This window comes from Salmo trutta, chromosome 26, assembly GCF_901001165.1.
Source record: "Salmo trutta chromosome 26, fSalTru1.1, whole genome shotgun sequence".
NCBI classification, from domain to species: Eukaryota; Metazoa; Chordata; class Actinopteri; order Salmoniformes; family Salmonidae; genus Salmo; species Salmo trutta.
In genome coordinates this window covers 14127250-14153967 of record NC_042982.1, presented here as the reverse complement: position 1 = coordinate 14153967, position 26718 = coordinate 14127250, and the positions used below count along the sequence as shown (strand labels likewise).

General features: G+C 42.2%; 2 protein-coding genes across 4 annotated transcripts in view; both read right to left on the bottom strand.

Moving 5' to 3' along the window:
* The window catches only part of LOC115163200 (tyrosine-protein kinase BAZ1B), a 35412-nt gene extending 23813 nt beyond the window's left edge, over window positions 1-11599 (bottom strand). Inside the window, exons 1-9 of one of the 3 annotated variants that reach the window (XM_029714893.1) lie at window positions 11400-11599; window positions 9534-9653; window positions 8000-8116; window positions 6937-7081; window positions 6521-6737; window positions 4431-4552; window positions 3972-4169; window positions 2280-2456; window positions 482-2054 (exon numbers count right to left, since the gene is read on the bottom strand). In XM_029714893.1, coding sequence (XP_029570753.1) covers window positions 482-2054; window positions 2280-2456; window positions 3972-4169; window positions 4431-4552; window positions 6521-6737; window positions 6937-7081; window positions 8000-8116; window positions 9534-9652 — 2668 coding nt within the window. In that variant the 5' untranslated portion in view covers window position 9653; window positions 11400-11599. Of the gene's footprint in view, window positions 1-481; window positions 2055-2279; window positions 2457-3971; window positions 4170-4430; window positions 4553-6520; window positions 6738-6936; window positions 7082-7999; window positions 8117-9533; window positions 10609-11399 lie in introns of those variants that run through there. The other 2 variants (XM_029714892.1, XM_029714894.1) reach the window with 2 other exon arrangements.
* An 11379-nt stretch (window positions 11600-22978) lies between these two features.
* Window positions 22979-26372, bottom strand: LOC115163210 (B-cell CLL/lymphoma 7 protein family member B-B). Its single transcript, XM_029714908.1, has 6 exons — window positions 26186-26372; window positions 25637-25712; window positions 25441-25528; window positions 25074-25244; window positions 24773-24876; window positions 22979-24651 (listed from the first exon to the last, which is right to left on the bottom strand). The coding sequence occupies exons 1-6, from the start codon at window positions 26275-26277 to the stop codon at window positions 24583-24585; spliced, it is 600 nt and encodes a 199-aa protein (XP_029570768.1). The 5' UTR covers window positions 26278-26372; the 3' UTR covers window positions 22979-24582.
* Window positions 26373-26718: the final 346 nt, after the last annotated feature.

Below are 26718 nucleotides of genomic sequence, written 5' to 3'. Positions count from 1 at the left end.
TGGACAAAGGTCTCTCAACGCAGTATTTTCAAGACTAATGACCAATAAACATTCACGTTGTCTGATACAAATGCATATAAATCAGTCAAAGGACATTCATATTGTAACAATATTTGGTACACCTGTTGCAAACACTGTCAAGACATAACATATGCAAGAACATTCATATGGACCACATGGTGGCGATATAACAGACACGTTTAGCTCTCAAACTGTTTGACTCAGAGTGATGATATTTGGCACACATGCTCAGGGATATGAGTCTAGCTAACCCACGAGATCTCAAACACCAACGGCCCAATTTTGACTAAACGTGAACGAATGATGCGTCTTGCCATAGAGATCTGGCATTTACAAAATTACACTGATTGGCTCATGGGAAGCGCCTCACGACTAGTGATTGGAGTATTTCCTTACCACGTGACCTGAACAGGAAAAATAGCCCAGTCTAATGACCTACAATACTCCCAGCTGCCCTTACCCTTGTTCTGTTTGTCCTGCTCCTCCTTTTCCTTCTTGGCCTGGATGGACATCAGCCTCCTACTCTTCACCGTACTGATCATGTCTTCCGGCTCCGTGGCCACCGGCTTCGTGGCCACCGGCTCTGCTTTCACCTTCTTCACCTCTTTCTTGGCGCTACCCTCTTTCTTCTTCTCCACCTTGGCGGTGGCTGATGGCGTGTCGCCGGCGGTGGCTGATGGTGTGTCGCCACTGGCAGCCTCCTCGCCTTTGACCTCGGCTTGTTCCTTACGCCGCTGCTTCTCAGCCCGCTTGCGGTCGTTGACCTCCTTGAGCGAGGCCAGCCTCTCCTTCCACAGCTCGGCCGAGCGCTGCTGCATGGAGTCCACGTGGTCCTCCACCGAGTAGGTCATGAGGATGCGGTGACACAGTGCTACCAGCAGGCTGGCCTTCTCCGTCGATGTCAGCTCAAACACCTCCACTGCCTCCAGCTGCTCGAGGAACTCGCCGCTTACCACCTGGTCGAATCCCCCTAGGGGGCCCCAGTCATCCCCCCCGGAGCCCTGGCCTGAGTCATCACCGTGGGCGTCACACGGCCGCAGGCACAGGCGCACCAGCTCCGAGACAGAGTGGAGGGTGAGGGGGATCTCCGACAGGGGCATGTCCAGCTCGCTGTAGCCCTCAGCCAGCTCATCCTGCAGCAGAGTCTGCAGCAGCACCACCAGCACACGGTTTAGGTATAGGAAACCTGCTTTCTCCCCGGCCAGAGCCTCCATCAGGGCCAATGCCGTCACCGGGTACTGGTCATCGGGCATCAGCAGGCCCGCGTAGCAGTTGAGGAAGTCCGCTACCATGGCCACGTCTCCGAACAGGGAGTTGGGCAGGCCCTCTGGCATGTCAACCAGCTTGAAGACAGGAAGTGCCTTGCCGCCCTCAATCTCCAGGTCCTCATAGCGGCGCTGCTGCTCACGGCGCACCTGCAGCTCCTTCTCCCGCCGCTCCTTCGTCTTCTCCCGGAGTTTCTCCCTGATCTCCTCTCGCCTCTTCCTCATCACGTCCTGCTTCTCCTCCTCGCTCATGGCCGCCCATTTCTTCTTCTGCTCCAGCAGTTCCCAGCGCTTCAGGACCAGGTCTTGGAGCTCCTCTGGCAGGCGGCCTCGGTCCTCAGGCGAGAGGGCCTTGGCCGCCTTGGATATGAGACAGGACATGGCGTTCCTCTTGTCCTCCTTGCCCTTGTGCTCCTTGTAATAGCGCAGTAGGTGCAGGGCCATGGGGTGCAGGGGCTTGCCCAGTTTGGGGGTCCCTGGGCCAGTGCTCCGGGCTCTCTTCTTGGGGCTTCCAGCGGAGGGAGGGTTCTTGGCCAAGTCCAACAGGGTCATCTGCTTCATCTTGGGCTTCTTGGCGCCTCCACCCCTTTCATCCTTTTTGGAGGATATCTTCTGACCGCTCTTGCCGGGGGTCTTTTTGCCAGCAGCAGATTTCTTATCTCTGGGTTTTTTGCTGGATTTTGGAGAGGAGAGGACAGAGGCCCCACCATCTCTTTTCTTGGGGGTTCCAGAATTCTTTACCTTCAGAGGCGAGCCATTCATTTTCATCTACAATATAAATGGATGCATTATTGATTCAATCCAATACAACAGATTAAATCTGCAAATTCTATTGAACATTTAAATTCTCAATGGTCAAATAAGGAAAACAAACCCTGTGTTTATCTACCAACAGTCATATTCCAGGTCTACTAAGGTTCTTTATAAAACCACTAAGCCAGCTAAAAATATCTGCAAATCAGATTACATCAGCATGTATAAAATTTGACAAACCTGCATGTGTCCCCAGATTGTGGGGCTCAGGGGCATGCCAAGAGAATCCTTTTTTTTCTTCTCGTTCCCTGAATTCACTCCTCCCGGGGTGTTCGAGGTCTTCAGCTTCTTACCGGGTTTGCCCTCCGTTGAGCTCAGGCTCCTGCGCTTGGTTGAGACTGGATTCTCTGCGAAAAACTAGAAGGCAAAAAAAAACTATTAGTCGCATAATTAAAAACAAAATGTTACATAAAAACATACATACAATGCCTTCAGAAAGTATTCACACCGCTTGACTTAAGTCACATGGACTCACTGTGTGCAATAACGGTGTTGATTTTTTTTAATGACCGCCTCATCCCTGTACCCAACACATTCAGATAATTATAAGGTCCCTCAGTCGAGCAGTGAATTTCAAACAGATTAAACCACAAAGACCAGGGAGTTTTTCAAAATCCTCACAAAGAAGGGCACCAATTGGTAGATGGGTAAAAGAAATAGACAATGAATACCCCCTTTGAGCATGGTGAAGTTATTAAATCACACTTTGGATGGTGTATCAATACGTTCAGTCACTACAAAGACACAGGCATCTTTCCAAACTCAGTTGCCGAAGAGGAAGGAAACCGGTCCGGGATTTCACCATAAGGCCAAACAATGGGGACTTTAAAACAGTTACAGAGTTGAATGGCTGTGATAGGAGAAAACTGAGGATGGATCAAGAACATTGTAGTTACTCCACAATACTAACCTAATTGACAGAGTGAAAAGGAAGCCTGTGCAAAATACAAATATTCCAAAACATGCATCCTGTTTGCAACAAGGCACTGAAGTAACATAGCAAAAAATGTGGCAAAGCAATTCACATTTCCTCCTGAATCCAAAGTGTTCTGTTCAGGGCAAATCCAACACAACACATTACTGAGTACCACTCTCCATATTTTCAAGCATAGTAGAGGCTGCATCATGTTGTGTATGCTTTTTCAGGAAGAAAAAGACACAGAATGGACCTAAACACAGGCAAAATTCTAGAGGAAAACCTGGTTCAGTCTACTTTCCACCAGACACTGGGAGATGAATTCACCTTTCAGGAGGACAATCACCTAAGGCCAAACCTATACTGGAGTTGCTTACCACGAAGACAGCGAATGTTCCTGAGTGGCTGAGTTAGTTTTGACTTAATCTACTTAAAATCTATGGCAAGACCTGAAAATAGTTGTATGGCAATGATCAACAATCAATTTGACAGAGCTTGAAGATATTATATTACAATGCAAATGTTGCACAATCCAGGTGTGAAATTGTTTTATAGACGTACCCAGAAAGACTCACAGCTGTAATCGCTGCCAAAGGTGCTTCTACAAAGTATTGACTCACGAGTGTGAATACTAATTTAAATGAGATATATTTCTGTATTTAATTTTCAATAAATTAGCAACATTTAAAAAAACAAACATGTTTTCACTATCATTATGGGGCATTGTGTGTAGACAGATTAGATTTTTATTATTATTTTGAATTCAAGCTGTAAGAACAAAATGTGGAGTAATTCAAGGGGTATGAATACTTTCTGAAAGGCAATTTATTTTTCAGTTTCGTTTTACTGTTGTATTCTATCACATAATCCAGAGCGCCTACATCAACAGGAGTATATGTGGAGGTTTTTGGACAAACAAACAAAAAGTACAAAACACCATATAAATGGTGGTTTACCTTGTGTGGATCCAGGAGGAAGTCACTGAATTTGCTGGGCAGGTTGAACTTCTTCACCAGTTCATCCTCCACCACCCAGGGGGCCGTCTCTCCCATCCCAAGCCGGAGTGCATAGTGGCGGATGAAGTAGCGCATTATCTCCTTGGTTGGAGGGCGCTCAGTCCGGAAAAGGCTGTCCACTGGGACATCACTGATGACCTGTTGGTGTAGGGTTTAAACATTTATATAAATTACATAAGATGCCAGTGTTGTGTTCATTAGAGTATGCAATGGAAAATGTTTTACATCAATTTGGTAACGGAAAACAAAAATGTGTGTCTCTTATTCAACAAGTTCAGGCAGCCCCTTCCTGTTTAAATCCATTTTGTAACCAATGAACACGACCCAGTTACATAAAACGTGCACTTGATGGTCGGAGGTGAACAATCGACATTTTAAAACAGTGGAGAGGACACCAACCTTGTCCTCGCTGATCAGCTTCACGTCGTACTTGTGTGGCAGGAACTTTGGCATCACCCATCTCTTCTTCTCTTCCTTCATAGCGGTGGGAGTTTTCCTGGGGGAGCGCCGTGCTCGATCACCTAATGGCAAACAAGCACACAGTATACTTTAACACTCATGTCAACAGATCAGACCTGTGTGGATTGTATTCTATTTTTACATGTACATTTGAATAAAAAAAAGAATCATCCAGGTTTGTCCAATAGACATCAAATCTCTTTAATATGTGAAAACAGTCTCTGAACTAGCCCACATGTCTGAAAGCTCCATGTGCTGTGTTGTAGGGATGTGACCTAAAAAATAAATAATGGGTGTCAAACTCATTCCATGGAGGGCCTAATGCAGGGGTGGGCAAACTTTTTGGCTTGAGGGCCAAGTCGGGATTTAGAAATTCAACGGAAGGGCCATATTTTTTAGAGGACCAATTGTTAAAATCAATTTGAGGGTGCCTCCCGAGTGGCGCAGTGGTCTAAGGCACTGCATCACAGTGCTCGAGGCGTCACTATAGACCCGGGTACGATTCCAGACTGTATCACAGCTGGCCGTGACTGGGAGGCCCATGAGGCGGCTCAGTTGCCCAGCGTCGTCTGTTAGGAGTGTTTGGCAGGCCGAGATTTCCTTGTCCCATCGCGCTCTATCGACTCCTGTGACAAGCCGGCACGTGGACACGGTCGCCAGGGGTTCGGTGTTTCCACCGACACGTTGGTGCAGCTGGCTTCCGGGTTAAGAGGGCATTGTGTTAAGAAGCAGTGCGGCTTGGCCGGGTCGTGTTTCGGAGGACGCCCAGCTCTCAACCTTCACCTCTCCCGAGTCCGTACGGGAGTTGCAGCAATGGGACACGACTAACTACCAATTGGATACCATGAAATTGGGGAGAAAAAAAAGGGGGCCGTACTTTGCCCCCCGCCTAATGTCTGCTGGTTTTTGGTTTCAATTAAGACCTAGACAACCAGGTGAGGGGAGTTCCTTACTAATTAGTTACCTTAATTCATCAATCAAGTACAAGGGAGGAGCGAAAACCCACACAGACACTGGGCCTTCCATGGAACGAGTTTGACACGTTGTTTAAACTGACAATCACATTTTTTGGGGGCGGTTTTCCGTTTAAAACTATGAAAAAAAATCATACATTTCACAATGAAGAAGCTGTGCTGCTGCCAGCAATGGCTTGGGTCTCACTGTGCATCCCTTTCAGATGGTTAAGCATTGCACCTGAACCACCATTACCGTACATTTCCTTCTCATTTAACTTTTCAACGTATTGCCATAGAGGACTTCGCTGCCGTCGCTTGTCTCTGCCATTTTTCCCAACTTAACGACGATTCCTTGCACGTTGACTCGCATTTCGCAGTGTCAAGATTAGATTCCGCTAGGAATTGACTCCTAAGATTCAGTATTTTTGGAACGGAGGAGACAGAGGGGAGGGGCACAGTATAGGCAGGTCGGGCACCAGGCAGGCAGAGTCAGAACCGTGCACTATGCCTAACTACCGGCAATCAAAATCTGGATCTCGCAATGGAATGCTGTAGTTCACAATTTCTTGGCTTGCAATGTCTTGCAACTTCCATAATACAGGGCCTATCAATGAATAGGCTAGGATAGAGATGAGCACAATGCAACATGTTGCCCTCAAAGTCACTGCACATGGGCTCGATTCACAGCATGGTAGCCAGGGCACCAAAACAGCAGAGAAGTAGTCTTGCACTTCAACGCTCTTAGTTGTTGTGTAAGTTGACCCACTATGTTGTTTCCTTTCTGCATTCACTTCATATCGCTGAGTCTACCTTTAAAAAATGTTCCCCAGGCCTTTATAGCCTATCGTCTAGTTAAGGCTATAACACAGAAAATAATATGTTTTGTGATAAGTGCACTGTCATAAAAATGTTGTAGGGACATTGTTTTAGCTGTTAGGGATTTTTATTAACGTTAAGGCTCCAAATTTCATTTAAACGTTTACACCCCTACTATGTTAGAATTTTGGTGCAGGTTAGCCAAAATCGAATAATATAATTTGTTAGCACAACCTGACCCAAACGTGTTGTACTCACTGAGGCTCTCTCGCCTGCTTTCCCTGGTCTCCCTGGGGCTCTCCTCTCTGGGCAGCTGTTGTTCCTTCTTCTGGTTCTCCTGGCTGGCATTCTCCTTGTCGCTGGAAGGAGAGTCGCAGGCTCCCTCTAGCTTCTTCTCCGACGTCTCCCCCTCAGCGTTCCCTTCAAGGGGGTGTATCTTCACGACCTTAACCCGCAAACTCTTTTCCTTCCCCACCTAAAAACCCCAGAAGGAATTGGGGAAGGGGGGTAAAAAGGGTTTTCAGATCAATAACGTGCAAAAATGTGTACAATTGGGCGTTTTTTTAAATCAACATATTTTCCATGAAAAGCATTTCTTCCACCTTCATTGACTACTATCTCACCACATGAAAACAAACATTCACAGCATTCGACCAAAATAAAAATAACCTCACCAGAAAGTCGCACTCTTCATCTACGGCGTACTTGGTGAGGATCTCCACCCAGGCCTGGTCCACCAGCTTGTCCAGGGAGACCGTGTTGTGATGAACCATCTCCAGGACGGGCTTCTCAAACCATAGTGGGTATTCCTCCTGAAGCCTGGACATAAGACACTCATGTCAAACATCTCATTTATCTAAAACTCAATTGAAAATGTCAGCAATAAACAGTCTTCTTATGCTAACTGATTTGGGTTTATTGGTACACATTCACGCAATTCCTTTTGACAGATGGTGGCTTTGTATGGCTATTGCCATTTGCACTATTCGGGTCACCTGCAAATGCTTTCTTTAATTCATAAACATGCATGCAGCAGTCCGAGCCGAGGAATAAATACAAATGGTAACGCCTCAATGAAGTGGAATGCTGGAACCACCAATGCCCATCCTATCTGTACACAGTGTACACAACCACTTCTCCAGCAGGGGAAGCGAATTCAAACCCAGGCTTCCCTGCATAGTATAAATAGACATCTTTAAATACGGTTGCTGATCCTGCATGGCTTGCGCCGAGGGTGCTGGTGGAGCACAGCCTGGCTGCGGTCATTCGTGTACACACGGAACTCAACTTTCACTCCCTCCCACAGTACAGCCAACCTGGACACACTGTCCTGAAACTTATCAAACGAGAGAACTTAGACCTTGTCTATAAACATTCCCTAATCCAAACCCTTCAGATGGACACAAGTGCCTAGGGGGCGTGAAGTGCTAAGGGCTGTTTCTGGACCAGGCCACACACTTATTTTGCACCCTCGTTTCATTAAATAAAATGAAGGCATTCTCGCCATCACTGGATTCAAGGATGACTCAATCCATACGTCCTGCAAATAGAAAGGAAGGAGGGGTACGGGGAAGGTCCAATAACACAGCTGTGAATCACGTGACCTTCAACCGGAGACAGTGAGCAGTGTGTGCTACAGATCTTTTTAGCCTCTGTATGTAATGACAATTTATATTTATTTTGAAACAGAGCATTTCTGTTGTAATGTCACTCAAGCTAGACTTGCTTGTTACTCACAGTTCAGTGACTTCTTGCTCCTCCTCCCAGGCCTCCTTGTGTGTGAGCTGGTTGCTGCCGGTACTCTTGCATGTCCAGATGCGTTCGGCGTACCTCTGCAGGCGCGCCTCATACTCTCTGTAGCCATTTCATCAGGATAACAACATATATTACCTTCAAATTATCATAGTCTCATAGTATGAGTACTAGGATACAGGATTGGAACATCCGCTTAGTCACTTGACTCAGCTCTACAGTAAACCCAGAGACCCCTGACTCATAATTAATTAATCATGTTAGCAGCAATTGATCTCAATAATTAAAAGTCTGAGTGTGACGCATATATTCTGGATCCTTTCATAACAGAGCGAAAGTGCAGGGTAATACCCAGAAACACTGTGCTCCAGCTGAAACTAAATCTAACCGTGTTCCTGTCTGTAGAGGCTAAGCAATGTGTTAAGTCATGTCCCGATATCATTATGACTTTGGCATCATTAACCCCAATGGCTATAGGCTAGCTAGATGTTAAGCAGTACAAACTTCACCCATTATATTACACTTTCTGACAAAATGCAGAGCACAAACGTTTTGGGTTGATGATGCTGTACACTGGGATAGTAGTATTAGGGTTTGCTTACAGGTGGCTCAATTTGCTGCTTATCAAATAAGGTTATTGTACTGTACCTTTAGACTTGAGACACAAAAGGTTGTGATGGCCTACTGAGTTATGCGGCCTCCAGGAGCAATACATTATCTCGAACTCACACGTGGGGCACCAAAAAACTTCTGTAACTATTGGTAGTAGGGCTAGGGGACCTCAAAACAATGCATTGAACTGCATTGTTACTACACAGTTGAGCAACCTGAACGATGCATGTTTAATATCAATCGGGCATGCCAGGCAGCCTACACCGGCTACACTTGATTGGAAAGTGATTCATGGCACAAAGACGTTTGCATTTTCTTACATTCATAACAACCGTTGTATTTCCAACAAGTCAAACTTGCCAATTTTATCTGCATGTCAAAATCCGACCGATTTGATCATGAGCTAGTGTCAGAACCGACGTGATGTAATCTGTGACGTTTTCTGTCTGTAGTTAGTTGCTTGCTCTTGGGTCTACTCTGTAAAGTTAGCTAGCTATGCTAACAAACGCGCCATAACAAACTTAAACAGATCTTGCGAATTACCCAAACCAGTTAGGCATAAATCAGCTCGATAGATAGCTGGATAGTACTATTCTCAAATAAAAGTAGTAGTAGTAGTTCACTTAGCTACTGTTTGTCTAGTTAGCTAATTTTAAAAAGAGAGCACAACTTTGGCTACGACATAACACTGTGTGCTCATATTACGACAAAGACAGGGACAACAATCCCAAAAGAAGCACAACAAATTCAACATAGCTACAGTATTTAGTTATTAAACATCAGAAGGTGAATAACATTTTAAAACACTGACAAAACGCGATGTCCCAATTAGTGTGCATAATGGTTGTGCTTTGATAGTCAGCTAGCTGGTGAACTGAGTCGGCTTTGCCATATTGTGAAAGGATACTCTTTGTTCCTGAAGGCCTCCTTGGTGTGTTCGATGATGTAGACGTCCTCCTCTGGGCCTGGCGGCTCGGCTAGCGGCTTAATCAGCGGGTAGGGTTTCCGGCCCAGCAGTGGTGCCATCCTGAGTACGAAACGGCAGCGATGACGTCTTTCAAAATAAAACTCCTAGTACAAAACTACGCAAAATATGACAATATGGCCTTAGCATGTAGTCAAGTATCCAAAAATATTCCAGGAGCATTCAACGTGTAGCAAGCTAGCTAAGCTAGTCGGCTAAATCCTCGTTACAAAACAATAACACAGCACTTCTTGCTAGCAGTCAAATCGCATCCTTGTTCTGTTCGCTGGTAGTTGTGTCATTGTTTATCAACACGAACTTGTCAAAAACAGCTGTTTAAAAGTGTGAACTGATAATGGACTCTTCGGGTAGGCTATACGGATAAACTTATGCTAGCTAGTCCTAAAGGAGGATGGAGAGACGAGCTGACAGGATTCTCGAACTCGCGGCAACAGCGGAGGTTCCCTCTACACTCCGTTCTCCAAAGACTAGGCCGCTTCTAAAGGAGCGATTTTTTTTGACTCGCAGTTTCCGTCCTTGAAAGTTGAAGTTGTTACAATAATAGTAAAGGGTTGTAACAACTTAATAGAAATATGCAAGAGGTTAACACCTGGGTTGAAAAAATGGCGGGAGTTCCCGCCCGGCAAAATTCTGCACAACCCCAAAACTCAGTTTCCCCGGCAGCAAACAGCGTCGTATAGATTTATCCCGCCCCTCTCTCTTTCGATTGGTCTCACAAAGAGCGATCCTATTGGCGTGTTCTAGCATGTGTTTGCATATTTCCGTAACTCACTTCGCTCTTGCACTCCTTCTAAACAACGCCATTTTTTAATAAACTTTGGCAAAGGGTCAAATCTACTAAACCTAGTCCACTCTGTTCGTAACATATTTTAGTTTTGGCCACAGAAAACTGTATTGAGATTAAATGTTTCTTCGGTGAGAAAATCTGCATAATGTCGGCCAAAATCCATCCCGCCCCATCTTCTCCAACTGCCAGCGACTGGGGTTCCTCTCATCATATTTGGTCGGGAGTGGAAACGCCAACCGGATGCTTCACACTCATACATCCGGTGAAATATCTGTCGCCTTGTTCTATCTGTGACTACAAACTGGCGAGTTCTATCACAAATAGAACAAGGAGGCAGATATTTCACCGGATGTATAAATGTGAAGCATCCGCTTGCGTTGTTTAGAAGGAGTACAAAGGCGAATTGAGTTATTGCGCACTCACACATCACTGAGTAGGCGTTTATTCACAGAAATATGCATACGAAACTACAACGCGCCAATAGGATCTCTAGATCGTGCCCACCTTGCTTGTTCTTCACACTATGACTCATTTGTTCCCGTTTGAAACGACAGGCTGTGGTCTGTCTTGGTTTATTCATAACAATCTTTGAAATACGGTTGGAAACAATAGAGACAAAATGGTACCCTCCTCCGGAATGAAACGTCATGGAGCCAGTTTCATAACCCCAGTATAATTTGATTTGCCGCTGTTGTGTCAACACATTATTTCAAATGACAAGTCATTTTGGACACGCGATTTATTGATTTTAATTGTTAATTTGTCACTACCTGACCGAGCACTTATATCCTATTAGGGGCGGGGTTTAACAACGTGAGCTGCAAGAAAATGAAATGGTCAAGCAGTGAGTAATCTCGCTAGCTCGTGCTTGGCTCTGCCCTCCTCTTTGCTTGTTCTGCCCACTAAGACTCATTTGTTTCAATTTGAAACGTCAGGCTGTGGTCTATCTTGGGTTAGTTATAAAAAAAATCGTTGTAGTCCTAAACCCGGAAATGATTTACCTTTGGTTTGTTCAGCCACATTCGGGAACTCTAGCGATGAAGACTCGGCAGACCGGGGTTTAGGGAATGAGTGAAGTGGAAAATCCTTCCTTAGTTGTTAATTTTCTTGAAATGTAAAGGCACAACATAGTTTCGAGCCAATGCATTAAGTAGCTGAACATGTCATTACTCCCACCTCGTGAAAGTGACAAACTAACAAGTTTTAATTTTCGGCAAAAACAACGTCATATTAGAAGAGTCTTTGATTTGACGGCCTGCACATGCGCAGTTTGGCGCGATACGACCGTTACATCCGATGACGTATTTCTGCGCATGAGCTTAGCAAGCCAACATCGCCATGACATCGCCTACAAGCGTGAATAGGGATTTATATTGGAGAAGCAGTTTCTACATATCTTTATACTAAACCATCTTTGGTTCAGCCATCCCTATGGGAAAAATGAATGGTGAAAAAAATGGAATAAATACGAAAATGATGTCTGAGGTTAACACAGGTTTCAAATGAAATCAAATTGTATTAGTCACATGCGCCGAATACAACAGGTGTAGACCTTACATGGAAATTCTTACTTATGAGCCCCTAACCAACAATAGAGTTTAAAAAAATACAAATAACAATAAGAAATAAAAGTAACAAGTAATTAGAGAGCAACAATAGCAAGACTATATACAGGGTGGTACAGAGTCAATGTGCGAGGGGCACCGGTTAGTTGTGGTAATATGTACATGTAGGTGAATATGCGTAGATAATAACAACAGAGAGTAGCAGTGGTGTAAACAGGGCTGGGGGTGGGCAATGCAAATAGTCTGGGTAGCCATTTGATTAGGTGTTCAGGAGTCTTATGGCATGGGGGTAAAAGCAGTTTAGAAGCCTCTTGGACCTCGACTTGGCGCTCCAGTACTGCTTTCCGTGCGGTAGCAGAGAGAACAGTCTATAACTAGTGTAGCTGGAGTCTTTGACAATTTTTAGAGCCTTCCTCTGACACCGGCTGGTATAGTGGTCCTGGATGGCAGGAAGCTTGGCCCCAGTGATGTACTGGGCCGTTCGCATTACCCCCTGTAGTGCCTTGCGGTCGGAGGCCAAGCAGTTGCCATACAGTGATGCTACCAGTCAGGATGCTCTCGATTATGCTGCTGAGGATCTGAGGACCCATGCCAAATCTTTTCAGTCTCCTGAGAGGGAATAGGTTTTGTTGTTATCAGGGCACAAGGCGAGACCCAGACGCAGGAGGCAGATGGTTGGAGTCTTAGATGTTTATAGATCCAAAAAGGGGTAGGCAATTGAATGCTCGTGGAGAGGCAAAAGGTCAAAACCAGTTCAGAATCCAAGAGGTACAGAGTGGCAGGCATGCTCGAGGTCAAGGCAGGCAGAATGGTCAGGCAGGCGGGTACAGAGTCCAGAAACAGGCACAGGTCAAAACCGGGAGGACTAGCAAAAAGAGAATAGAAAAGGCAGGAGCACGGGAAAAACATGCTGGTTGACCCGGACATACAAGACGAACTGGCACAGAGAGACAGGGAACACAGGGAAAAATACACTGGGGAAAACAAGCGACACCTGGAGGGGGTGGAGACAATCACAAGGACAGGTAAAACAGATCAGGGTGTGACAGTCAGGCCCTCTTCATAACTGTCTTGGTGTGCTTGGACCATGTTAGTTTGTTGGTGATGTGGACACCAAGGAACTTGAAGCTCTCAACCTGCTCCACTGCAGCCCCGTCGATGAGAATGGGGGCATGCTCGATCCTCTTTTTCCTGTAGTCCACAATCATCTCCTTTGTCTTGAGATCTTATATGTTTTATTCTGTGAGATAATAGCATTCAGTTAACATGAATTGTGAAGACTTTATGTGATTTTAATTATTACATAATTTCTTCAGAATTCACAGAAAGTGACATTAGCTGATGAAGATTATCCCATAGGACAAAATGTATAAGATCTTCTAAGCCTGTGTTTACCACATACCTTATTTTCAGCGTTAATACAAAAATCCTACAAAAACGCCATTTGTTTTCCTCATAGGCTTTGTCCAACGAACCATGGCAGAGTTAGTGCCTACGAAAAGAAGCCATTACTATTTCTCTCTGTAAGGTCTGTGGTAAACACAGGCTTAGGAGATCTTATATATTTTGATCTATGAGATCATCTTCATCAGCTAATGTCACTTTTTGTGAATTTGAAGAATTTCTGTAATTTAATAAATATAAAGGCTTCATAATTCATAAAGGTCATTTCAACTGACTGCTATTATGTCATAGAACAAAATGTGTAAGATCTCTTGACCCTATGTTAACTTCCAATCTTATTTTCTGACATTTATTCCAAAACCATATTATTTTCCCATTCATTTTTCCTGTAGGGATGGCTGAATGAATCAGAGGTAGCTCATTTCCAGGTTTTAGGACTACAAGCTGGCGAGCTCTATTACAGCCGACTTTAAAGTCAAGTCGAGATTGCCTGATCTACAAATCACCTGGCTTGCATCCTAAATAACTGCTTAGTATTATTTGTAGATCAGTCGGTCAGTTACAATTTACCCATGCTACATCATGGTCTTGATGCTCTCGAACACAGCCAATGTCGATGGTGTATGCAGATGGCACTCTAGTACTATTTAAGACCCAGACACTTTGAATATTTTTAAAATGTCATCAAATTAAAAAATATATTGTACTGTAGCAGAATGTAGATAGCAGCTGCTACCATACTATAAAATTCCATCAACCACTGTAAATAATGTAATAATGTTGTATCTACTGTGTAAGTACCATAATCAGGATTTGAATAGAGAACCCAAGTATGTCATAATACTCATAAAACCTAGCGGTCAAACACGTAAATGGTTCCAATCGATTTTAGAAACACTTCAAATAAGGGCTGTGTTTCGTGTAGGCTTACACTGACGTGACGTTTTGATAACTGTGTAAATCTCTCTCAGACAAGGCGACTTTTATCAGAGAGGAAGAGGAAGAGAGAGTTGTTTTTGTTTTTTTGTTTTGACCACTAAGCACAAAGTTTTTGACAGAGTGTCAAATTTGCTCAACAAAAAAATGAATGGCTTATTTTCTACGTGAGGTTTATTTGATCTGATATAAGTTTTGTAATGCTTAAGATGTTACGAGTGTACTGATAGTGTACTTTGTGAGACAAAATACTTTATATCAGAGTTGTCTTGAGATGACTATGCATTTTCATGTCATGAGGCTAGTAGCATAGCATTTCTCTCCATTGAATACTGGCGGTAGACGTCAACAACCCTCATCAAAAATTTTAAAAAACATTACAATAATGAGATGTATCCACCAATCCAAAGAAAGGATAGGCGGAAGCTGAGACAGCCCATTGTGCCGCTTTGTGGACAATGACTCCCATTGTCAGGGTGGAGAGACGTGTATTTTGTCAGTATATCCATACTCTTTGCTTTTATCAATATAACTTAGATGGTGACACTAGGCGTTCTTGAGAGTATGTTTTTGTGTCTGTGGGTGAGGGGTGGGTAACCTACTTCATTACTACTTGACTTGTAGCTGCCCTAGCTTGCTGTATTATTTTGGTCAGTGGTGGAAAAGTACCAAAATGTCATACTTGAGTAAAAGTAAATATACCTTAATAGAAAATGACTCAAGTAAAAGTGAAAGTCACCCAGTAAAAGTATTTGGTTTTAAATATACTTAAGTATCAAAAGTAAATGTAATTACTTAAATATACTTATAAAAGTATAAATAGTTTCAAATTCCTTATATTAATAAAAAAAATACATTTATGGATAGCCAGGGGCACACTTCAACACTCAAACATAATTTACAAATGAAGCATGTGTTTAGTGAGTCCTCTAGATCAGAGGAAGAAGGGATGACCAGGTATGTTCTCTTGATGAGCATTCAAAATGTACGTATCAAGTCATTTTGGGTGTCAGGGAAAATATATGGAGTAAAAAGTACATTATTTTATTTAGGAATGTAGTGAAGTAAAAGTAGTCAAAATGTTAAATAGTAAAGGAAAGTACAGATACCCCTTTCAAGTATTTTTACTTAAGTACTTTACACCACTGATTTTGGTCTGGCTTTTTGAGAGGTTTCAGAGATGGACTTTCAGAGATGGACTTATTATCATCCGCTCTTGAGTCAACAGTGTGCTTACTTTACTACAGGAAGGAATTGATATGTTTGCTGTTACCCTCTGGAAAGCAGATCATTAGTATAGCTAGTAGGCAAGGTTATGTAACGTTATTTAGTCCTGCCTGCTATGGTGGGTTTTAAATTAATTGGTATTCATGTTAGTTTCTTTAGATAGAACTACTGTCGTGTTATTGATACCAAATTGCAAACCTTATTTGCACCTTTTCTATTCCAGAACCAATGGGTGTGCCTGAGTCTTATTACCTCTAAACTAGGTAAGCTGTTTCAACCTGGAACACTGTGCTCCTGCTTTGGTCTGTTTCAGTCATTGCAGGAAGTCCTGAAGAGCAGGAGTGTGTGAAGGGTTTTGTCCCAGCCCAGCTCTAACACCTGACTTAAATAATCAAAATAATGCTTATAAAAAGCTTATACAAGAAACTTATACACACTCCTGCCATTTGTATCTGGAGCTGTCCACCCATTTAAGTCAATATTCTGTACTATGGGTACAGTTGAACTTGTTTACTGATAGCAATGCGGCCGCTGCTAAGAAGCACGGAGTAGCTATGGACCAGAAGACTGCAGCCAAGGCAGCACTGGTCCACACCTGCCTTGTCTGTTGGGTGAGTAGTATTGGTTGGTACTGTATGTGCTTTTAGGTTACTCTCTATGTGTAGGCTATTGTACTGGCCTGTGTGGTACAGTCTTTCATATGTGTAGTAGTTTGTTGCATCATATTGCTTAGTTTATCATTTGTGTCAACTGAATTCAATCTAAGCCACAGATTGTTAACTTCCTCCATTTTGTACTTGACCTTTATAGAGTAAATACAAACCCGAAGACGTTCAAGCAGCACTCTGAGAGCAAGCATCTCAAGTCTCTAATGGTCCCAGTACTGGTTGATGTGCAGGCCTAAGTGACCACACACATTGAAATGGACCTACATCCGGGGTAAGACTCTTCCATCATTCACACACAGTAGACATAGTATAAACCACCAGGTTGTCAACAAAATTACATCCTCAATGCTTAAGTTGTATTGTGTATGGCTCAATTGGTGGAAATCATGTGATCACTCATCGTATTTGTCATGACTGACCATGAGAATCTAAATCGGTCAGATCAGGTTTGCAATGAATAAGGGGAAGGAAGGGGGAAGGAAAATAACTAGTGGGGATTAACAACTCACATCCTATTGTAAATCAAGGGAGAAGATCCAGGCCTGTGCTCTCAAAATTCACCAAAGGAATGTGCTTTGTCTCAACAGACTTGTTCCTGCTGAAACTCTAACACGTACAAAGCGAATACTGGACAATATTTCTAACGTAGAATGTGAGGAATGGTCTATAGAACACTAATGTCATTTGGTTTGTTATTTTCTGATGTCATTAAAAATGTTATAAAGGAAATACTGTAACTTGGAAAGTATGCCCACTACATGGATGAAGTTTCCATACTATGGGTTGTGCATGTATTATGGAAAATTATGAAAGTGTTTTTGTTAAGAGAGGGATGTGATTAGAAAAAATTATAATAGAGAATTGTTTCCATAACTTTGCACACCGCCCCGGAGTGAGGTCACGGAGCGTGCCAGCATGCCAGAACCGCCAGTTTCGTGCAAAAGGTATAAATGATGGGTTATGAATTAACACATGGGACCAGAAAAGCGTGAAGCTGCAGCTGCGTGTTCAAAATGGTTTGAACTTTGAATCTCAAGTCGAGGTGGAGACAATAAACTCACCTCCCGGAAAATCACTGGACCGGCTGATTAGCTGTCCTAAGTTAAGTATCTTCAAAAGCGAATTTAAGTAGGACCAACCTGTTACTCTGCTCAAACCATCGTATTACGCTACTCTCATCACCTCACTGGGGAACCATAGATACGGCTGGCTAGCCTATCTTCAAAGAAGCATCTTCACAGACAGTTTTCCTGCCTAAACTCTCACACGGTCAAAATTGAATACAAGAACAATATTTCTAATATAATAATGTGGGGAATGCTCAGTGGGAAGCTATGGAAAATAAATGTAATATTGTTTTTCATTTTGTGATGTCATTAAAAACTGTATGGACGGAATCCTGTAACTTGGAAAGCATATCCCCTTTATCTGTCAAGTTTCCATCCAATACATTGTGCATGTCACAACTTCCGCCGAAGTTGTTCCCTCCTTGTTCGGGCGGTGTTCGGCGGTTGACGTCACCGACCTTCTAGCCATCACTGATCGATTTTTCATTTTCCATTGGTTTTGTCTTGTCTTCCATCACACCTGGTTCTAATCCCATCAATTACATGTTGTGTATTTAACCCTGTTTCCCCTCATGTCCTTGTCGGTGATTGTTTATTGTAAGTGTATGTCTGTACTGGTGTGCGTCGGGTTATGTTACCCATTGATTTTTATTATTATGTTTTCCGGTGGGTTTTTGTAAATAAAATGCGCCGTTGGAAACACAGTTATTTCTCTCCTGCGTCTGACTTCTCTGCCGCCAGTTAAACATCCTTACAGTGCATGTAATATGATAAATGATGAAAGTATTTTTGTTAAAATTTGAATGTGATTTTAGGAGGTATAAGAGAATCTATCTCCTATAAACTGTGCATAAGTAGGTAGCCATGCCCCCGAGTGAGGTTGGAGAGTGTGTCAGTCAGAAGGAGCCGTCCCCTTCGGTCAGAGTGCATAAAAAGGCCTGATAACGAAATTAACATTAGACCAGGAAAGACGGGGAGTTGCAACCCACGTCTAAAGTGGTTTAAATCCTGACTATCAACACGATTAGGAAGAGGCGAGAAGCTCACCTCAGACAATCACTGGTACAACTGATTAGCTGTCCCAAGTCATATATCGAGAAAAGCGAATCTAAGTGAGACTATCCTACTATGCTCATCACCAATGGGAATCTTGCTCATCACCAAAGCTATCTTCCAGAGGGAAGAACAGTAGAAGAGACGGATCCGGACCATTTCGGACAATCAGAGCCTTGCAAGCGTGCTGCTGAAAGGCCAACCCACATCCTTCCTAAGAAGGCCTGGTTCCGACAGAGATAAATGGCGAACAAAGGCACTCACATGTAAATACATTAACGATTTTGTAACGTATGCATAACTGGCTGCAGGGAAGTCAGGCGCAGGAGAGCAGAATTGGGTAGCAAATGGAGCCCTTTATTATGGCGAACAAACACACAGCACTAAGAACACAAAAAAAATACGGGTTGACATAACCCGGCACAAACCAGTCTGACGTGCACATACACGTAACAACAAACAATTCCACACACAGACATGGGGGAAACAGAGGGTAATATACATTCAGTCTGATGAGGGAATGTGAACCAGGTGTGCGGGAAAACAAGACAAAACAAATGGAAAACGAAAGGTGGAGCGGCGATGGCTAGAAGACCGGTGACGTCGACCGCCGAACACCGCCCGTATAAGGAGAGGGACCGACTTCGGCGGGAGTCATGACAGATTTCATATTCCAAACGGGTGGCGGTTCGTGTGCAAAATATATGATTAATGTGAGAATAGTTGTAAAATGTATCCATGATAAGTGTCCCTTTTTCTCTCTCTCTCTCCTCCCCACCCTTCTTCGTTTGTTGTGTATAAGCCGCCATATTTTGTCAGTCCACTAGGGACCTTTGTCTCATGTAAAGGGTGTATTTTTAGTCTGTGTTATTATTTAGTTAGCTAGTAAATAAATAATTAAACCAATTTGTGTAGTATTGAATCATGAATGAGGCTGTTTTTTTTCCAGATGCATGAGGTTACGACTGTTCAGAATGATGATATGATAAGAGGTAATGATTAATACGTAGACTGTTTAATGGATGTGATAGGTAAAGACCTTTAGAGTTTAATTCAGGAGATGGTAACTCTTTAAACAACCTCTTCCGTGGTGCCACAAATCCTAATGAGTTAATTGTTGCATGATTAATTTAATTGGGTAACAATTAAACGTAGTTAGTTGATTAAATAAATAACAGTCATCAGATTAATGAAAGTAAAGTCACGACAATGGTTACTGTAGGTGAGAGAAGCTTCTGAATGTGGCAATGTTAAGTGTCTCTGTCCCTCTCTCTCCATCTCTTCTTTAACAAGCATCCATGTTGTTGTCATTCCGCTAGGGACCTGTTTTCAGAGTAATAAGTCTCCAGTCAATAACCGGTGCAGAGTGTATGTGTTTATCCTGTGTTCCCATTTAACTAGCTAGTAAATAAATAATGTAACCAATTTGTGTAGTACTGAATCATAAGGTTCTGGTTTTTGCAGATTCAAGGAGGTTACGACTGTTCAGAATGATGATATGATACGAGGATATGATTAATAACTTGACTGTTTATAGATGTGATTGGTAAAGACCTTTTAGAGTTTAAGTCGGGAGATGGTAACTCTTTAAAGAACTGCTCTCGTGGTGCCCCAGATCCTAATGAGTTAATTGTTACATGATTCATTGAATTGGGTAACAATTAAGCATAGTTAGTTAATTAGATAAATAACAGTCTTCAGATTAATGTTAAAGTCAAATCACGATAACTTTAATGTTATGATTCACAGACACTCGATGTTCACGATTTGAATGACGTTGAGGGACACGCTGAAACCCCGAGTATGACCGGACATGGGCCGGATATTTGTGACAATGACTTAGAAGGGGTGCAGAAACACACCAGCACCATGACAAGCAAGTTAAATGTTTATTCCAAGGCCAACCATTCCTCTAGCTACCCCTTATTCCACACTGCCTTTTATGCCCCGTGGTCCCTCAACTTTGAACATTTTGGAACTCTCCATCTTATCTCTATAAACCCACTCTACCTTCACCCATTTTCCCTATGCTGCTTCCTTAACTTGTTCTTCTCCTGATTTGATCAAATCTAGACAAAGTAACATGTTTAAAAGTGGCCAGCAGAGATAGGTGGGATGGGCCGAGGGAAGCTGAGGGTTAGGATGTGGAATTGGAAACAAGTGGGAGTGGAGTTGCTGGGCGGGGGATAGAATGGCGGTCAAAGATAGAAGTATAAAAAGTCCAAATAAAACATGACAAAAAGTACGTTTGAATGACACTGAGGGGCAGGGTTTTTACAGCTAATGCCCGTTTGCCTGAAGCTGATGCCGTGCAGGTGTTTGTACACATGCATATACACACTCTCATTCAAATGCACACATGTGCACATACATGGACACACACACATGTGAATAGTGCCATACATGCACTGAAACATATTCAGTTGGCCTTGCTGTTATGATTTTTTGTTGTCCTTGATGTCTTTTCTTTTTGCATTGTTGTTTTCTGTTTTTCCTTTGTCTTTCTCTTATTTCTCTTTTGTTCTTTTTCCTGGTTATTGGGGAGGGGGGATGGAATTATTATTATTTTCAAATTGTATTTTCTCGGGGGGGGGGGGGTGGTCTCGGATGGTTGCGGGGCAGCTCTTGGGTAACTGTGGGGAGGGGGATCTTGGACGGCGGTTGAGAACTTGGGCCGGTGGCTGATGGATCGTTGGTTCGGGACCCCGTTTTTTACTTTGTTGAAGATCTGTCGACGTGCCCTTGAGCTGGCCATTGACCCTGGTTGCTTCTGTGTGTCGTTCTGGATGGGAGTCTGTTAGATGACTAATGTGATGTAGTTGTTGAGCTGCTTCCCTTGAAGTATATTGTACGTTTTAAATATTCAATAAAAAAAACATAATTTATTAAAAAAAAGGTTTAAAAGTGTTGTGGTGGACTGTTTTTGTTACCTTTTTTCACCTGTGTAATTCTGTCCTGCTAATTCTGGGGTTCAGACTGAATGCAGTGGTAAATATTCTGCTCACAATTGACAGCAGCAACATTACATTGACAAGAAGGGTGTTGATATAGCTGTGTTTAGGCATGGCTTCCTTGTTTTGTTTCTCATTCTGCCGGAGTTGACCTAGTATTTTATATTAAACCTACCTTACGCATCCAGTTGTTTGTGTTATTTCTGCTGGTCTAATTTCTAAAATGGAAAAGCAGAAGAATCTGTGTGCTCTCTGATAGTAATACTCATTCATATGGTGATCTTCGATGTCCCAGGGTTGTGGCATTGATTAATAAATTGTTTAATGTTTACTTTAAGTAAGATGTTTATATGTTATGTATAAAAGGCTTATGTATGCATTGTTCATTTCTTTAAAACAATGTAATTGTTGGAGTTCAGTTGTTTGACGTGATTGATGGGTGACTAGGTGCATTCTTGTCAAACAAATATGCTTATTCATTCATGATTATGTATACATTCTGCAATTAATTATTCTCGCTGTTAGTTCTGAATTGCTTTAATACAGCAGTGCATTCTGACACCATGAATTGAAATAGATTTCTCCTCGTTCATATAGTTGGCAGAAATGTTGAGGGATTAAATATAGACCTCCACTGGCTGAAGGAGAAGAGGATCTTGTAAAATAAGGGTATGTTGCTAGTATTAATTTACGTAGCTGGCTAGCTAGCTTCTTTGCAAAAAGATTGCCTAGTATTCATGGCACATTGTAAATATCTGACTGCTACTAGAATAGTATTCTGTACACGACACAAGACCAGATGCATAAAAAAGACAAATATTAGTTATATAAAATATGGAACAGTAAATTAAAATGTTCAATATATATTTTGTTTTGGATCAAGGTTGCTAGTAGCTAGCTAGCTGACAGCAAAGGTGTCAGCAAGAAATGAAGTGCAGGAGCTTGTAGTCTTGCATGTCTACTTTGATGCTAATTAGCATTTTTGAATCGGAGAGTAAATAGAGCCAAATATATTGTTAAAAGTCACCTTGTCTGACAGAGTTTACATGGTTATCAAAACGTCACGCCAGGGAAAGCCTACATGAGACACAGACCTTGTTTGAAGTGGTTCTAAAATGCCCTATGGAAAAAATGAATGGTGAAAAAAAAGTTTGGGAAATATTTCCCTGTTTGACCGCTAGGTTTTATGATGCATCCGCTGTGGGGCTCTTTGCAGTGGTTCCCAACCAGGAGACTAGGACCCCTGGGGGTTCTTGGCCTTTCCACAGGGGGTACTTGAGAAGACTCATGAGACCATAGGCCTACTGGTAAAATGCACATATGGGGGTACTTCAGGGGTACTCCTGGCAGAGCAAAATTCATTTGGTGGTACAGTAACCGAAAAGGTTGGGAACCACTGCTCTATTGCTTGGGTGGGCTGGGCACCTCCATAACTGTCAAATATATTGACATTGTTGGGCCCCTTCTAGAAAGAGAAAACTAATTTTCTTTTTACATAATGTCCCGTTGCATTTAGATTCAGTGTCCCTGTCTGAGGACATTGTATGCATTACAATTTTGAAAAGTCACCTTATTCCCCTATAATCCACTTAGTTTTATTTTGAGTGAACTATCCCTTACATTCAATAACAAGCAATTAAATATTTCTCACGAAAATGTTTAGTATGACAGGAAAATAGTATTCTTTACAAATAACGAAAACACTAAAATCACATTTTCACAAGAATTTATACTGAAATTACATTTCCTACAGTGATAGGAGTTACTTAATTCCCATGGATTTTAACATTCAACCAAGAATAATTATATAATGTCTATCAGGTGCCAGGAGTTTATTTCATGGACTTGTTAAAAACCCACAGTGCTAAGTCTGGAGACGTATGGTCAGTCACAGCCCAAGCCTTCTATGTATAGATTGAGGGATAAAGGCCATGGATTTGCAATCCAATCATTTCCATGAAACAGTGTTGATAAAATGCAACCAGGTCAAGTGGTCATCCTATATAGTGAAAAATATTTTGCCCAATTATTTGAGAGTATGGGAGTCAAAAGATGCAAAACACTGCAAACAGAAAACACAATATCTACAACTGGATTTTGCTATGGAGCAGCGTATATTCCAGCATGTGCATCACTTTTGCAGCACAAAAATAAGCACTTGAGAGCATGACCCACCTGACCATAAGAAACATTCTCTGAATTACAATACAAGTGTATTTACACCAAGGTCTTGAACTACCTTTCAACCTCGTTCACCATTCACTTTCAATGTCCTATGAAAATTGAACAAGAAAGATACAGTATATCAAAAATGATAGACATGACAAACAGTTTTCTAATCTGATTTGCAAAGCAAAGTACAAACGTAAAAAATGATTTAAAAAACTTCAGCCAATATTCAATCAAATCCAGTGACCGGAATAAGTTTCCCCTCATACTTCTTGTGCTGCTTGGATAAATGTATTTAACAAAACAGCGCTAACAGTGTGAAACAAAAGAAACTCAACCGAACATGAATTAAGATGTGCTCCACTTCATCCCTCAGGATTAACAAACTGATTTGATTGAATAGGGGCCATAATTATTTATATCTGTGCAATTTATACAAATAGCATAATATATGAGACACTTGCCTGACAGAAAATAAATAGTGGATATTTCAGAGCGATAGGCACTTTCTGTGAGCACGACTTTATGTACAGTGTAACGCATTAAACGGCTTAAGATTCCTTTTCAAAGCTGAGAAAGTAAAATTGTATTTTAAAAAACAACTTAAAACTGTGTTAAAACAATAACTTCAACGTTCTTTTTAAATGTATTCCATTTGTAATAACTTGATTAACAGAAAGGCATATTTTATAATAATCTATTTACAAATAACTGCCAAAATGAAGTAAACACCAACATAAAGTGTCTTAATAGGGCGTTGGGCCACCACGAGCCAGAACAGCTTCAATGCACCTTGGCACAGATTCCACAAGTGTCTGGAACTCTATTGGAGGGCGGCAACACCATTCTGCCACAAGAAATTGCATCATTTGGTGTTCTCATACAGTACTAAGGGGGCATTTCCATGGTAGCCATAATAATGGCCTGCCCCAGCATTCTTATACATGACCCTAAGCATGATGGGATGTTAATTGCTTAATTAACTCAGGAACCACACCTGTATGGAAGCACCTGCTTTCAATATACTTTGTATCCCTCATTTACTCAAGTGTTTCTATTATTTTGGCAGTTATTCTTATGTCCCATTTGAAGCCTTCAATAAAGCTAGTGCATGGGTTGCATGCATGTCCATCCAATCAACTAGTTATCTCAGTACAGCCTTTTTTTCACTGCAAACTTTCTTCAGTGGAGGGGCTCCTGATCCCTCTTCTTCCTGTTAGAAATATTGGTATTTAAATAAATTGACTATGGTGATTTCTTTCATGTTATTATTAAGAGCTGAAGCAATTATCAATAACATTCAATATCCTTTATTAATATAGAAAACGACTTACCTCTGTGCATGGAGCTTTTACTCGGACACCAAGGGGCAAAACCAGGTCCTCTTTGATCAATGTTGGAGGCTCATCAGCAACTTCATGTGCTGGCTGGGACGGTTCTGCATATAGAGTGATAGACTGAGTGAAACACTTAAAAGGCATTGAGATATTAACTGTAATTTAGCCAACAGAGTATACCTCAGTTACATGAGTGACATAATAGCTAGGGCCCAGAATTTTTCCTAGTCAGGTTACAGGGTCTGGAAAAGCTCCTCGCCCTACATGGGTGCAGTGTAGTATGCTAGGCCAACTGTACCGTCCACACTCTCCTGGCCCAGCATGGGTGGTTGAGCGTCTTCGGTCGTGCGGAGGGTTGTGGTATGGGGAAGAGGACTGACTGCCTCACTGGCATGCTGGGAGCTGGAGCTGCTGCTGTCCATTTTGGGCTGGTAGATATCAGACAGGAAACTCTGGTTGCTGCATTCATCTGCGTTGAAGAGAACAGGAGCGGTCTTGAACGGTTTCAGATCAATATCCTTTTCAATTCAGGAGGTAAATTGAAATTACATTTAAACATTTCCACGGACTTGCCCCAAACCCTGTTATATAGAGTATTGCGGTGCTCTAAAACCTGCTCCAAATACAGTGCTGCTTGTGCTGCTCATAGTCAGTCAGTGCCTCACCTTGGAAATCCAAGGTAGAGCTGGTGTTTTCCAACACCACATCTTTTAGACCTCGAACCTCTCCAGTTATGGATTTGCTCCGGTATATCTGAAAGAGAGGAGAGAGAGAAAAATAGAGCCAGCGTAGTTCCATACACAAACTCATTAAATTCATGAACCATATAATGGCCAGACACAGTATTATAAGATAACATACCTGTTTAGTGTCTGTCACAGGCACCCACTTGAATATTCGTAGGGATGTGTCTCCCACTGTTACCCACTTCTTCTCCCTGAAAATGAAATGTAACAGAACAGAGAATAGATTTACTACATTCAGTAATAAAAAGCATGAACCAAAGATTCTGCTGGCGTTGGCTCATTTACTGGTGGCTATGCATAGTGCTACGCTATGTAAATAGCCTGTGTGATACTATTTTATTTATACGTGCATTTCTGACAAATATTCCTGAAAGTCGCCGAGGGAAACTGCTCAGACGGACGATGGATATTTTCAATGTGGGTCACAGTTATATCAGAATGCGTAATATTGTAACAACATATGGACAAGTGTAGCCATTTTGACAGATTGTGAAAAATACCGTTAGTCCCGCCCATAGCAATACCGGGCTTCGGCAGCCCAGTCTCTCTATTGGTTGTTGTTTCAATCACTCACCAACCCTTCTAATATTTTACGAGTGAAGTTTGATGTGTGGCGTTGCAGATGTTTACATTTCATTTACATAATCCCCGCGGTTTTACTTACCATTTACGCACTTTTTCAATTGCTGCCAGCACCTTTTTAATATCATCTTTAGCACGACTTCGTGTCTCCGCGCGACCTGACCGTCCGGACATCTTTAGTTGTTGTTACTTTTTGGAGATGTCTTTTCTTGCAACTCCAAACTTGCAGTGTGCCTACTCTTCCAATATACTAATATTCTCGCGAGGTTTTAACACCCATTCTCTTTTCCTAGTGGTTGGTCTGTCTGTTTTCTCCATCCTCCCCATCATCTTTGAACCGACGTCATCACATTACCATTGACAGTAAAGGAATAGGTTGTTATGATGGGAATGATGAATATCTGGATATTTTAACCTCATAAATGACATAAACATAATGATTTACATGGTTCATTATATCAAATTGGATATGAGATGATAGTCCTTGGGTATGAGAGGAAGTGAGGGGATGAAGAAACTACAATGGAGAGGGAGTGATCCAATTATATACAGTATGTGTTATTATGGGCCTATCTTTTTAGTCTTGCAGAGGGTTGCACTGACCAATAAACACTG

Bases quoted from the DNA above. Each gene is read 5' to 3' on its own strand.
- LOC115163210 (XM_029714908.1), bottom strand. From the start codon at position 26,277: ATGTCCGGACGGTCAGGTCGCGCGGAGACACGAAGTCGTGCTAAAGAT. The intron at 25,529-25,636 runs GTATGTTATCTT...CCTCTCTTTCAG, and splicing joins CTGTGACAGACACTAAACAG to ATATACCGGAGCAAATCCAT. The intron at 25,245-25,440 runs GTGAGGCACTGA...TCTTCAACGCAG, and splicing joins CTCTACCTTGGATTTCCAAG to ATGAATGCAGCAACCAGAGT.